The 14,646-nt window shown below is 51.8% G+C and overlaps 1 protein-coding gene across 3 annotated transcripts in view; it reads left to right on the forward strand.

Moving 5' to 3' along the window:
• The window catches only part of Scarb1 (scavenger receptor class B member 1), a 66,417-nt gene that overhangs the window by 24,567 nt on the left and 27,204 nt on the right, over window positions 1-14,646 (forward strand). For all 3 annotated transcript variants that reach the window (XM_075978209.1, XM_075978228.1, XM_075978219.1), the window contains exons 2-3: window positions 12,873-13,030; window positions 13,867-14,008. In XM_075978209.1, the coding sequence (XP_075834324.1) occupies window positions 12,873-13,030; window positions 13,867-14,008 (300 nt within the window). The remainder of the gene's footprint in view (window positions 1-12,872; window positions 13,031-13,866; window positions 14,009-14,646) is intronic.

The raw sequence follows: 14,646 nt of genomic DNA on the forward strand, positions 1-14,646 counted from the left end.
GACTGGCTGGGCGGCTTGGTGGCTGGTACTTAGCATCCTCCTCTCCTCATTTTCTTGCTCCTTCTGTTTATTCTGCCTGCCAGGTTCATCTATCCTTTCTCCTGCCTTGCTATTGGCCATGCAGCTCTTTATTAGACCAATCAGGTGTTTTAGACAGGCAAAGTAGCACAGCTTCACAGAGTTAAACAAATGAAACAGAAAAGAATGCAGCACATCTTTGCATCATTAAGCAAATGTTCCCCAGCATAAACAAATGTAACACATCTTCAACTAATATCCTACAACAAGATGCAGTGTGATTTTGTTCACAGGAGCCCTTAGAGTATCCAGGTGGCGAGGTGGGGTCCTGGGGGGAGGGGAAAGGGGTTGGGTAGAGTGTTGAATGGGGACGGTCTCAGAAGGGCAGACGGGAGGTAGTTTGTGGCCCTTGATGGAGACAGTTGCCCAATGCCATGGGAGTGGATGCTTAAAAGTGCTCAACTCTGGAGGCTTCACCGCAATGCAAGTGAATAAGTCAGTTGTGGCCGGTTCCCCCTGAAGGGACATGGGTCGCAAGCCTCCTTACTCTGGCTTGTGGGTGGAGGACCCAGTGTCCATGGTGGCTGTGCTCCAGCCTGATGAATGTCTTAGAAAATCTCAATTCCCTAGAAGTGTGGCCCTGAGCCATAGCTGGTGCTGCAACCACTGCCCCTTCCTCTGAGGTTTGGCTGACTCTGACTGCATTCTTGAACCTCAGCCAGTGCAGAACTGGAGGCCCTTGTGGTATTGTCCTCATAGGGATGTTTGTGAGTGGGTGCCTTCCTTGGGATAGCCTTGTGCTCCAAACCACTGCATGCACTGCCACTGGAAGGGGCCATGAGGGTACCATGCACCAGTCTGGGGACCAGGCTGTGGTCGGGAACTGAGGATGGAAGCCCTGGCCCAACCCAGCCCCATGGCCTCGTATGGCACTGGCTCAATGGAGACCTCTCACACTTCTAAGTATTAAAGTCCGTAACTGCTACCGAAAGAATTCTCTAGAAGTCTCCCAGAGACGCCTCACACAGTCTAGAGTAAGGGCCACCTTCCCTGAGATGTAGGGCTCTCCACCCCACAGGTGAGCCATATGTATTTCTAGTGGGGGTAGGGGGCAGAGAACCTTGGGTGGGGAAACAGCACAGTCTGTTGTGTGTGTCAAGTGTGTATCCGGCACATGGCTATCAGGAAACAGAGACAGGAGGATCATGGGCATGAGGCCAGCCTAGTTGCACACTGAGGTCCAGGCTATCCTGGGTTGCATAACCTGTCAGAAAAACTACAAGAAAAGATACCTGTTCACCACCTGACTTGGTCCTTGTTAAATGATAGCCATTGTCATTAGCCTGACACTTTGGCCCAAGAATAAGAAACAGAAGCTCCTAGAATCCCTTGGGGCACTTGGAAGGCAACCAGGCTTCTCAATTTTCCTTTCTTCCTTCCTTCCTTCCTTCCTTCCTTCCTTCCTTCCTTCCTTCCTTTCTTTTTCTTTCTTCCTTCCTTTTTACCATTCCTCCTCTTCCTCCTCCTCCTCCTCCTCCTCCTCCTCCTCCTCTTCCTCCTCCTCCTCCTCCTTCTCCTCTTCCTCCTCTTCTTCTTGATAGGCTATGGCTCTGGCTGTCAATGCTGTCATGGAAGTCACGGCAATCCTTTTGCTTTAGCCTCCTGAGTTCAGGGATTACAGATGTGAGTTGCCACATCCAGCCCTCTGCTAGTTTCCTGCCACGTGGATCACCTTGATCTAAACCGAGCTGGGTTCTGCATTGACTTGTCTCTGTGCTTTCAAGGTGGGACCCTGGCCCTGCTCTGCCATGACTTAGGGAAGCTCAGCCTGAGGCTGGTGAGAGTCATGGCTGGTTGCTGCTTGTTGCTAGGCCGAGTCCTGAGCAAACTGGCCCCTGTTCAGCAGGCTCCAGCTTAGGGCTGCGGTAGAAGCCTCTGGAAGCATCACTAAGTTGTTTTCATCTTTCGGAGTGACACCTAGGATTGAGCGACAGATCGCAGAGAGGTGGGAGTGAGTGACCGGCTCCAGGACTGGGTGATAGTCTGCTTTAATCGCTGTTTCCTGATGATGCGGCACTGTGTGATGCTCCCTCAAAGGGTGCTGGTGCCGCCGCCACCGCATGCCCACAGATGCACCTGACGCTTCGAGTGCTTCCTCTCCTGTCCCTGAGTCATGCAGACTAGCAGAATCCTCTTGTCCACTCACAACCACTTCCCCGAGGGCAGAATCCAGTTTGGTTAACTTTGCCTCATAGTACTCAATACCAGTTTGGGGCCTTGAAAAGGGGCTTGGGCCTGTTGGAGTGAATGAAAACGATTGGAGGGGTGGATGAACAAATGAATGAACAGCTGAATGAGTAATGGAATGAATGAATGACTCTTCTCAGCCTGTGCTGTTCTTTGTTGGGGCTAAGTGGTAGCGGCAATGGGTGCAGTCACCATGTGAGCTGTGGGTTAGGGTGTCTTCGGGCTGTGCCCCTGTTGGGATGCGATATGTGTGTGTGTGCATTTATATGTATGTATGTTTATATACATGTGTGTGAAGCCAGGACCCTGTGCACATACCACACAAATGCTCTGATCTCAATGCCTGGCCCTTGCAACTTGAGAATTGGAGTTGCTATCGAGTCTAGGAAAATCACTGCTTAACAGAAGCTTGTTCAACAGTAATAGGCCCCAGAGCAAAAGCCAGCCTCAGAGGCTTCCCGCGAGGTCTCACCCACTGACGGCCGCCCACAATCCAGACACATTTGGTATACGAATCTATTTTGTGTTCAGTACTGTGGGGGTTCACCCCTGCGGGACTTTATCTGGGTGGCCTCTGTTGCAGGCTACCTTTGGGAGCACAGGGAATGTGCTCGGTGATGGATACACACACAGGTACCAATATGTCTGTGTCCATTCCTGCCCAACCTGGGAGCTTCCTGAGGTTTCTCATTGCTCCTGGCCCCAGAGAAACCCACTGGCAGTGAGGATGCTTTTGGTATGACCCCTAAGTCCTGAAGCTGCCGTGGAGGGGCAGTGAGGTACCCACTAGGGACCTTCTGATGGAGCCAGCTGATCTTTCCTCCCTGGGGCCCTGATCTTTATACCTGGACAGGTCCCCTGCCCTGTCAAGCTGGAGTCAGAGAGAGGTCAGGAGACATGCATCTTGAGGCTACCTTCCTTAAAGATGTGTCTGCCTGTCCTTGTGTGTCACCAGAGCAGAAACCAGTTTTCCCATAACCCGAGGGACTCAGCAGCCACACCCTTTGATGTCTAGGGAATGTTCTAGTGTGTGACTGTGTGGATATGGATATCACACTTGTGTATTGAGCTACTGTGGCGAAACTCTTGAAACCATTTATGGGTAGCCCGTGGGTGGGTGCTGACGTTTCCCCAGGATAGGAGTGGACTATCACGTCACGGTGACAGGTATTCAGCTTCAGTTAGGCAAAGCCATGGCACCAGCACACACTCCCACCAGCAACGTGTGCACGTTCTGGTTGCCCCATATCCTTGCCAACATTTGTGACTATCAGTCTTTCTCCTTTTAGCCATGCTGGTATATGGCGCAGAGCTCACTGTGAATTTAGGGGACATTTCCAGAGTTGGTGGGATAGCTTTACGAAGTCATAGCTCACCCATCTTTATGCTCTGCCATCCTTTGTGTGTGGCTTTCTGTCTTCAAGACAGATCCAGAGTGACTGCTGTAGCTCTCTCCATCACAACTGAATTTCTGGATGCATGTTGGGGGGAGGGAGCTTGTCTCTGAAGCCTCAGGAATTTTTGGCGTGGGAGGGGTGTGATGGAGAGGGGCTGTTTTACAAAGATTGGTCCTGTGCGTTTTCTTCACCACTATGGTTCAGGCCTAGTACACAGCCTCTTGTGTACCAGGGGCTCAGCAGAGGCTGTGGAAGGAGATGGGGAATATGAGAGACGATGGCGTGGGTGGCAGGCATGGGAGGGTTAGTGCAACAGGCCCACAGGCTCGGGAACACCCTAGGGGTATGTGGAGTGAGGTAGGTGGTACAGAGAAGCGAGGTTGGACTGATGCAGGGTAGGGAGACAAGACCTCGCTGGTCACTGCCAGGGATTTAGTGCTCGACTTGAGCCACAGGGAGCCCCCAGAAGGGTGGGAAGGGGAGTTTGCTGCTCTGACTTCTATATGAAATGGTTTCTCTGGTTCAGGGGGAAAGCAGGCAGCACTGGGGGCAGGTTGGGATGGGGCTGGACAGGTGGGTGGATTTGAGGCTTGCTTGGGAGGAACAGCGGCTGAGATGGGAAGGATCAAGAGTCAGGCCTGACTCAGCCTCTCAGTTTCTGTCCGTCCCACAACCCCCGTCCCTCCAGTTGTTTTGGGGACTGGTGTGTAGGTTCCTTGTAAAACTTCTTCTAAAGAGTTTTTCAAAAGTGTATGAGTGTCTTGCCTGCATACACGTCTGGGCACTACATGTGTGCCTGGGTGTATGTTTGTGTGCCTGAGTGTGCGTGGAAGCCAGAGGAGAGTGTCGGGTCCATTAAAGATGGAGTTAAGGATGATCATGTATTGCCATAGGTACTGGGAACTGGACGCAGGACCTCTGCAGGACTTGCAGGACCTCTGCAGGAGCGGCCAGTGAACCTAACCATTGAGCCGTCTCTCCAGCCTCTTCCCTGACATATGGTGTCTCCAAACTGCAGGCTGGATTGTCCCTGGGGCCCATCCTCCCTGTGTGCACAGGGCTCGTGCACTGTGACTGGCTGGCTCAGAGTGGGCAGGATCTGCCTCAATTGTGAACCAGGCCTGGTGAGCCCATCAGCAATGACCAAAACTATGTTTTGTTTTGTTTTTGTTTTTGTTTTTGTTTGCTTTGGAGACAGGGTTTCTCTGTGTAGCCCTGGCTGTTCTGGAACTCACTCTGTAGTCCAGGCTGGCCTCAGACTCAGAGATCTGCCTGGCTCTGCCTCCCAAGTGCTGGGATGAAAGGTGTGCCCACCACCGCCACCACCGTCACCACTCAGCCAGAGCTGTGTTTTTGAGCCTGAAATGTGTTTCCTAGGGGAGGGGTCGAGTTTTGCAATTTCCTGGGTCAGATTAATGATTGCTTCATGAAACCACAGCACTTCATGAGCTGGGAAGGCCCTAGAGAGGCTAAGAACAGTGGCCTGTAGACCCTGCGTGGTTCTACGTGGAGACAGAGCCTGGGTGAGGTTCCATCTCTGTGATCTTCATGGGACAGAGGCTCCTGGACCTGGTGCCTTGTGCCTGTGATATATGGTCCGAGAGTCAATGAGATGAAATGTGCCAAAATGTCTTGTTACCCACACAGAGGGTCCCTCAGGTCCCCAGCACCTCAGGTGGGGACTCTGATCATCTCCATCTGTTTCGTTTTCTTTTGCATGGAGTCTCTGACATCCAGGTATGTTTGGCTCTAACATCCGGCAGGGTGACCTTTAGTTGAGGATTACCCTGGCTACAGTCAGAGCTCCCTCTCCCCTCATGGCCCTTGTGTTCTCTTTGGTTTGCGTGGCCCAGAGCTCACCTCCGACTCAAAGCATTTGTTTTTGTTTGTTTATTTGTTTGCTCATTTGTTTATTGAGGCAGGGTTTCTCTGTGCAATGACTCTGGCTGTCCTGGAACTTGCTCTGTAGTCCAGGCTGGCCTCGATCTCACACAGATCTGCCTGCCTCTGCCTCCCAAGAGCTGGGATTAAAGGCGTGACCCCAAAGCATTTGTTTATCTGGTGCCTAGTCACCCCATCCAGTTCTACTCTGGAAGGCAAGCTGGCTTACTCTCTGCTGTACCCCAGCACCCAGGTCACTACTGGGACACCGAGCACTTGCCTAGTATGTATTTGGGGGTACAAGCAAATGATTGGAACACGCAGTCCCTCATTGTCCAGGGCAAGGAGATTTCTCCAATGTTCCTATCTCTCAGGTACTTGGAGTGCATTTTGGGGGTCCCCAAGACTTTCAGAGTGGGGTTGAGGCAGTTTATGGCTACTGACAGAGGAGGAAGTCCCTGCGTATTATTCTGCTGGTGTTGCTGTAATAAAGGACCCAGTCTTGATGTTGGCATCACCTACCTCTATAGAGGCCACTTCGTCTTGCCGTGTACTACTGGAAACATCTGTGAGCAGAGAGATTGCAGCAGGGAAACCAGAAGCCAAAGAGAATCTGCACCCCACAGCAGTTTCCCAGTGAGGCCACGCGTCCCAAGAGTCCCATCCCATCTCACGTGGCTTCTTGTTAGAAACCAAACCTCTCTGAGGCAAGGTCTCTCACTAGGATCAGGGTTTCACCCCAGGCATCCTGCTGTCTCCACTTTTCCAGTGCTGGGACTACAAACGTGTACCACCACCACACCTGACTTTGTATATTGGTGCTGTGGTCGGGGGCAACTTCAGGCCCTTATACTTACGGCTGAGCCATCAGAACTCTGTTCTCAAGCCCATTCTGTGTCAAAAGTGCCCACAGGATGCAGGGTCCTCTGGGGGTTCGTTTCCCACACTGGTGGATTATGGTGTTCCAGGATTGGCTTCAGCTCCTTCCTCCAAGTCTTCTGAGGTCTTGCCAGATGCTTGGCGCTGCCTAGAGTTCACCGATGCAGCGTGAGCATCGTTGGTGGGATTTATGGCCTGGCAGGGAGACATAAGGACAATACACAGGATGAGTTCATTAACGTGACTGGGAAAACAAGGAGTGCCGCGGAAAAAACAAGAGTGGGTGCGGGCGCTCGGGGCTCAGGGTGAGCTGTGTGGGTCTTCCTGAGAACAGACCCAGCATCCCAGGGGGCCTCGCCCATGAGGCTTTGTTGGCAAGCCCATGGAAGACAGAAGGAACAGCCGTGCAGGAGTCTGGGTGAGAATGTGCAAGCTTCCAAGGCAGAACAAAGATGCCAGGCTGCTGGAGTGAAGGGGTCGATGGCAGGACATGTTGCTAGAGATGCCACCGGGGCAAGATGGAGGAAGGGGCTCACAGTCAATGTTAACATGGTCAATTCATGAAATTTTTAAAGATCATTTTGGTGGGGAGGTGGGCATGCAAATGCCAGAGCGTGTGTAAAAACCAGAGGGCAGTTTGCTGGAGTAGTAGGTGCTGTCCTTCCGTCATGTGGGTCCCGGGGACCCAACTCTGGCCCTCACACTTGGGGGTGAGTGCCTGTACCCGCTGAGTCATCTTGTCATCCAAAGAATTCCAAAGTTAAAAAACATTTTTTTTTGAAAGACATTAGACCTCAAGCTTCAGATAAGGGAAAGGCCACACCGCCACTGTCATTATGCTTCCTGTATAAATCACTGGGCTCAAGGCATTTCATACTTTAGTCTCCCGCAACCCCAACCAGCTGCTCTCACCCCAGGCATCGGAGACTCTGGCTAGTCCCCTGTGACCAAAAGAGCCAAGCGGATCTTTGGGGAGCCTGCCCTGCCAGCTTTCCTGACAGCCCTCTGGGAGGGGAATGGAGCTAGTCTGTTCCAGATGAGGGCCTGCGGGCACTCTCCAGCTCTGCTGGGCTCTTGCACCTTGAGATTCCTCCAGGGCAGAGTTTTTAAACTCTGGGTTGTGATCTTACTGATACGGGTTGTGACATCCCTGGGATGTGGGCGACTGGCATTTAAAACATGGTGTGTGTGTCGGGGAGGGTGCCAGAGAAATGGTTCAGAAGAGGAGTGGGGGGCGGGGTGTTCATGCATGCCGGTGCCAGAAGAGGGTGTTGGATCTCATGGAAGCTGGAGTTACAGTTCTGTGAGTTCTAGAAACCAGATTCGGTCTCCTGGAAGAGCAGCAGGTGCCCTTAACCACTGAGCCGTCTCTCCACAGCTGACCCCCACAAGTTAAAAACAAACAAATAAATAAAAATCTAAACCACTAGAAGCTTGATGTAATGACATGGTTAATTCCGGCACCGCAGAGGTGGAAACAGAAGATCAGGAGTTCGAGGTCACCCTCGACTACGTAGAGGGTTCAGGGCCAGTCTGGGCTACAAGAGATCTCATCACATGCAAAGAATCCAGGAATCTACCCTAGAGGAGCAGGGGGCAGAGTATAGAGTCAGAAAAACTGCAGCCGGAATGGAGGTCATTCTGGCTGGGGAGGTTGTCCCCAGGGAACGAGCAGCGTTTGGAAGCTGGTGTTCTGGGTTCCGCGCTGAGCTGGGGCTCCACAAGCCTCTGGGCATCGCACAGATATGGCCTATTTCAGACGTGCACACGGCTACCTGCCGGCTCCCTGGGCTGTGTACCTCATCTATGCCCTCACTTATTTTGCTTGGGCTTCCTATTTTTGCACAGTTGCTGGGAAATTACATCCTAATTGACTTTACATCTTATCTTTTTCATATTATGGGTGAATTTCAGTTTGGATATACAATTTAGGGACCAGCGAGATGGGCCAGTGGGCTTGCTGCCAAGCCTGAGTTCAACCTCTGGGACCCACATGGTGGGTGTAGAAAACCAGTTTCTACAGGTTGTCCTCTGACTTCCGCATGTGTGCCCAGGCATGTGCAAACCCACATACATACCCATATGCTCAAATAAGTAACTGCCGTGATTCAAAACATAAATGAATAAACCTTTATGGAGACGTGCCAGCCTTGTCTGTCCTGGAGCTTTCACACAGTAGGGCTTACACAGCCTGTGAGCCTTGCTTCTGCCTTCTCTTCTTCCCCTGTAGTACTACATTGCATCCATTGTGCCGGGAATGGAACTGACTTAATCCACCAGGTCACACACGCAGTCGTGAGCACCCGTGGGGCTTGTCCGTGTTGCCAGAGGCAGGCTGTTAATCTCCCAGCGGATCTCCAGATGTTTCCTAGAGCCTCGCTTTACAAACACCCCTGTCATGGGTGGACACGGAGCCGGGCACGCTCTCCTAGCTGGCCAGCCTTTGCTGGAACTCCCCCCTGGGACCTTTTTCTGGCACAACCTGTTTGGTCTTTGTTTTGTTCTCTTGCTATTGTGAGATGAACGATTGCTGTACGGTCACGCTGGCCTTGGCAAGGCTGCCAACCTTCTGCCTCAGCTGCCTGAACGCTGAGGTGACGATCGTGCACCCCAACACACAGCTAGACCTTTTTTCTTTTAGCTTTTCCCATTTTGTCTCTTTGTTATGGTGACAGGGCTTGAACCTAGGGCCTTGCACGTGCTGGGCAAGCCCTTGCCTACATTTTAAATACAGTATCGTTTGTTTATTCTTTGAGATTACAGCATTCACACAATGTATTTCAATGGTATAGACTTGCTACTCCTCCCAGGTTCTTCTACAGCCCCTCTAACTTAGATTTTATATGCTTTTCTTTTGTCCTTTGAGACGGGGTCTCACTGCGTAGCTCTGGTTGGCCTCAAATTCCTCCTGCCTCAGCCTCCTGAGTGCTGGGAGTAAAGGCATGCATAACTTACCAGGCTGGTTATTATGGAATCTTGCAGGGGTGCGACTGCTGGATTTTTCAGCCCCAGCTGCCTGCATAGCGCCTTCCTGCATTGTGAAAGTGAAACAGGAAGGAAGCTTCCAGGTGAGCACCAATGTGATTTCTCTAAATTCTGTGACCGATGCGTGTGATCATCAGCAGTAGAGTCTTACCATAAGGTTCCTGTATTGTTTTTGATCTCCGTGACCAAAAACTTGAGGGGATGCTGGGTGGTGGTGGCACACACCTTTAATTCCAGTATCTGGGAGGAGGTAGAGGCAGGTGGATCTCTATGAGTTTGAGGCCAGCCTGGTCAACAGAGCTACACAGGGAAACCCTGTCTTGAAAAACAAAAACAAACAAACAGAAAGAACTTAAGGGGAGAAATCCCACACCTGATCCTGGGTTTATGGTCATTGTTTTGCTTCTTCTTCTTTTTTTTTAAAGGAGCTTTTTAAAAATATATTTATTTTTATTTTAAATGTATTAGTGTTTTGCCGTGTGTTGTGAGGTGCCATGTGGGTGCTGGGATTGAACCCAGGTCCTCTGGAAGACCAATCAGTGTTTTTAACCATTGAGCCACCCCTCCAGCCCCCTGTGTAGTTTCTTTTTGAGATAGGGTCTCATTATGTAGCCCTGGCTGGCCTGGAACTCACAAAGAGAAATCTACCTACTTCTCCTTCCAGAGTGCTGGGATTAAAGATGTGCATCACCATGCCTGACCTCAGGCTTCTTATTTACCACTAGGAGAAGTAGTCTCTCTCTCTCTCTCTCTCTCTCTCTCTCTCTCTCTCTCTCTCTCTCTCTCTCTCTCTCTGCGTGTGTGTGTGTGTGTCTGTCTGTGTTTTATGTTTGGAAACAGAGTCTCTCATTTGCCTGGTACTTGGCGATTAGACTGGCAAGCCAGTGAGACCCAGGGATTTCCTTGTCTCTGCCTCCCCAGTGACAAGATCAGAAGCCTGTGCCACTGTGCCTAGCTTTTTTATGTGTGTTCTAGGGATTGAACTCTGGTCATGCTCACCCAAAAAGCATTGACCCCCTCACCTCCCCACTGACCTGTCTCGCCATCCCTCAAAGAAGTGTTTAATACCCAGCCCAACTGTGCTCTCCCAGGTGCTGTTCTGCCTGCTGGACTGGCCTAAGGGATCCTTGCGGGCAGCACTGTCCTCAAGGGACTCACCTTGGCTTTCTCGCACTCTGTGTTCCAGGGTTGTTACCTTTGACCTTGGGAAGGGGGATGGATGGAATGACTGACAGAATCAGTTGTGTTTGACCTTGAGTTTCAGGACTGTCGTCTAATCTCATATCCTGGTGTCTCTGGTCTCTTTGAGAAAAAAAAAAAGGTGATTCTGTAGTCACAGTGGGCCAGAATCCACCTTCTCGAGTGTGGGGCAGAGTGGGGAGGGTCACTTTTCACTAGGTGACACTGTGATGCCAGGGGCCCATCTGATCCAGCCATTGTTCTTGTCAATTCTCATTTAAACCCTCCAGTGGCCCATGAGGTGGACACTGCGCTTGGTCCATGGCAAGACCTTCTATGTCACCAGAGTAAAGCAACTATAACTGTCGCTGCCTCAAAGGACTATGGTGCTGGCCAAGAGTGTGAAGTACAGTACAGAGGGCAAGGCCTGGCATGGGGCACCCAGGGACACTCTGGCTGCCGCCGCCCGGGTCCTGAAATGCCTCTCTGTTTGTGCCAGATGTTCAGGCTGTGGTTGAATGCAGCCACAGGAGGCTACAGCTGTAGGAAGATGTGACATGGCCTCTCCTAGGTGGGCATTCATCCTCAGCAGACAGTTGACTTTTTTTGAGTCCCACAGAGGACAGGCTAGACCCAACCATGGCTTCTGTGACGAGGCCTTGTAGTATTCAAGAACAAACTCTGGCCCTGAGAGGTAAACTAGGCCTAGGAGAGTGTGGTCCAGTGTCAGCCTGCCTTGGAGTCTGCCCTGACCTGCCAGCTTTGGCCTGCCACTTGTTGTTTCTGGCTGTTTGGGGACAGTGGGATAGTTGTCCTTGTCCTGGAAGGCCTAGGAGACAGTCGAAGTTGATGGAAACTGCCCGAGACTGGCTTTTGGACATTGCTGTCTCTGATGAGCTGGGGGCGGGGACTCTTAGCTCTAAAGAAAGCAGAGGGTCAGAGCCTTTGGGAAAATAGGTGGTTTTGTTTTGAGACAAGAATCTCATTCATCATGGATCCCAGGCTGACCTCAAAGTTACCATCTTCCTGCTTCAGCGCCCCAAAGTACTGGGAGGACAACCCTGAACCACTATGTTTGCTTTACACAGCTGGTGACTGAAGCCATGGCTGCCTGTGTACTAGACAAGCTCTGAGCCACACCCCGGCCCTGCTTGGTGCTTTGTCTATCCCACGAAGCTGGTGACTGCCAGTAATCCTCTTCCCAGAGTCCTCTTCCCTTTCCTTGCTCTCTCAACTTGTCACGTGACACTGACTCCCCCCCCCCCCCCCCCCCCAATGCACAGAGCCTGTGTTTCCCTAATTCAGTAAGAGCCCTACAAGGCTGGAGACAGACAAGTCTGTCTCGTTCCCACTGCTGTCTGCCATTCCTGGAACCTAATCTGTCAAGGGTTGTTGCTCATAGCATGCTTGATGAGGAAATGAAGGAAGGAAGGAATGAGTGGATAAAGGAACAAATGGATTAGTAAAGGAATGAGGGAATAAACAATGAAAAGTGAAATGAATGTAATGAATGAATGGCTTAATGGATGAATGGCTGACTGAATGGAAGTGGAAATGCCACCGAGTCACGGCTACCTGTGCAGGGCTCCAGTCCTAAGAGCACCTCCCCTGAAGAGCACTGTCTTAGCCAGTATTTGTTTTGCTGGGAAGAGATACCATGACCAAAGCAACTGTTAGAAAAGAAAGTATTTAACTGGAGGCTTGTTTACAACTTCAGAGGCTTAATCCACTTCCTCATGGTGGGGAGCATGCCAGCAGGTAATGTGGGCATGGTGTTCAAGGAATAGCTGAGACCTTACATCCATGGGCTGAGAGGGAGGACTACCCTGGACCTAAAGGAGGCTTTTGTTTGGTTTTGTTTTTCTAGACAGGTTTTCTCTGCGAACCCTGGCTATCCTGGAACTCACTCTGTAGCCCAGTCTGGCCTTGAATTCAAAGAGATCCTCCGGCTTCTGCCTCCCAAGCATCCCGGGATTAAAGACAAGCACCACCAGCACCGCCACCCTGCTTTGGGCTTTGGAGTGGGCTTTTGAAGTCTCAAAGCCCACCCCTAGCAACCTACCTTCTCCAAAAAGCCACACCTCCTAATCTTTTAAACAGTTCACCGGCTGGGAACTAAGCATGCAAATACATAAGCCCACAGGGGCCATTCTCATTCAGACCACCACAGCAGCCTTTCTTTCCTGGTGTGCCTTTGGGGCCTTGGCACAGGTCAGTCTCAGGCAGCTGCTGTGAACCATAGATAGGGAAACCCCTCCTCATGCGCCTCTCTGTGTCTCTCTACAGAATGTCCGCATAGACCCCAGCAGCCTGTCCTTTGCGATGTGGAAGGAGATTCCCGTCCCCTTCTATTTGTCCATCTACTTCTTCGAGGTGGTCAACCCCGACCAGATCCTAAAGGGCGAGAAGCCGGTAGTGCGGGAGCGTGGACCCTACGTCTACAGGTGAGGCCCGGCGGGGAGGTTCTGCTGTGCTGAGCCTTGGAGATTGCTACAGATGTGAGCCTGGCACAGAAGCGGGAGGCCATAATGGCTGATGGTTTCTTTGTGGAGTGATGCTGCTGTGGGCCTGGGCTGAGTGCCAACGTGTGTGTGTGTGTGTTCATGGGGGCGGGTGGGCACAGAGGGTACAAAAGGGGCAAAATGACTGCTATGGAGTCAGGAAAGTTAGGCAGTGGTGCAGGAAGCCAGTTAACATGGCACATAAGAAAGGGGACAGAGAGCACGGGGGGGCTTGTGTTTTAGGGGCCCTGGGGGACTTGTGACTTCAAGGATGGAAGGGGACAGTGGCCCTGGACCGGTAGGATGAACAGTGCAAAAGCCCTGAGGTGGGAGAATGGTGGCACTGGGGACAGCGAGGAAGCCAGCTTACGGTACCATAGGGCCTAGGGCTTGCCTGCCTGCAGCTCTCTCCTTGGTTCCCAATGGGTGTGCTCCTGCTGAGGTGTACCCTACCAATGCAAAAGCTGAGGCCCAAGAGGTGTTTGCATTCAGTGGCACATATCCCAATCCTGGGCTCTCATGGTTGAAACTATGGACTCAAGAGTGGCTGCTTGGTCTTCCACCTCTGGTCAAGGTGTTTTACTTCTGTACGCCTGTTTCCCCGTCTGTGAGATGGAGATGATGGTGCCCACTGTGGGTGGGTTCAAGGACCTGGCCTTGGTGCTGTTGGGCACCAGCGCACCGATGCTCTGGGGTCCCTGGCTGCCAGGGTGTGCTGGGAGCTGATGGGAGCTTCCATATGGCTTCACACACCCAGCTGATCCAATATCTCTCCACAGGGAATACAGACATAAGGCCAACATTACCTTCAACGACAATGACACTGTGTCCTTCGTGGAGCACCGAAGCCTTCATTTCCAGCCCGACAGGTCCCAGGGCTCCGAGAGTGACTACATCGTACTGCCTAACATCCTGGTCCTGGTAAGGCTGTGGCCTTGTGTCTACCCCACGCCTCTCCCGCTTTCTCCCCCACTCTCCAGACCACCCCATTCTTCTCATTGCCTTACTTCCCTTCTGAAACTCTAGAGCCCCCATCGTGGTCCCTGATGAAGCCTGAAAGTCAGCGCCACTGGCGACCAGTTTGGTAGGATCGCGTGGGGTAGGCAGGAGTCGGGAAGAGCATATTGAGGACACTGTGTTGGGAGCTGCTGGATCAGTACCTCAGTGCATGCTGGAGCCACTCACCTCAGAGCAGTCCCAGCGGTCCAGGGGAGGAAGCAAGAGAGAGAGGGGCCAGGAGGACCTTCCCCAAGGACAAAGTCCCAGACACTGTGCCAGCCCCACCAGGCCAGGGTCAGATGTTGTGATAGGAGCTGCGGGCTGTGTCCTGCCACCCAGCTAGAGCGTTCCTGGCACCCGGCCGCCCACATGGCTAGCTTATGCCCCGAAATAATTACACGGAAACTGTATTCTTTTGAACACTGCTTGGCCCATTTGTTATAACCTCTTATTGGCTAGCTCTTACATATTGATCTAACCCATTTCTAATAGTCTGTGTAGCCCACGAGATGGTTTACCAGGGAAGATCTTAACCTGCGTCTGTGTCGGGTGGGAGAATC

Source organism: Microtus pennsylvanicus, chromosome 1 (assembly GCF_037038515.1).
Source record: "Microtus pennsylvanicus isolate mMicPen1 chromosome 1, mMicPen1.hap1, whole genome shotgun sequence".
Classification (NCBI taxonomy): Eukaryota; Metazoa; Chordata; class Mammalia; order Rodentia; family Cricetidae; genus Microtus; species Microtus pennsylvanicus.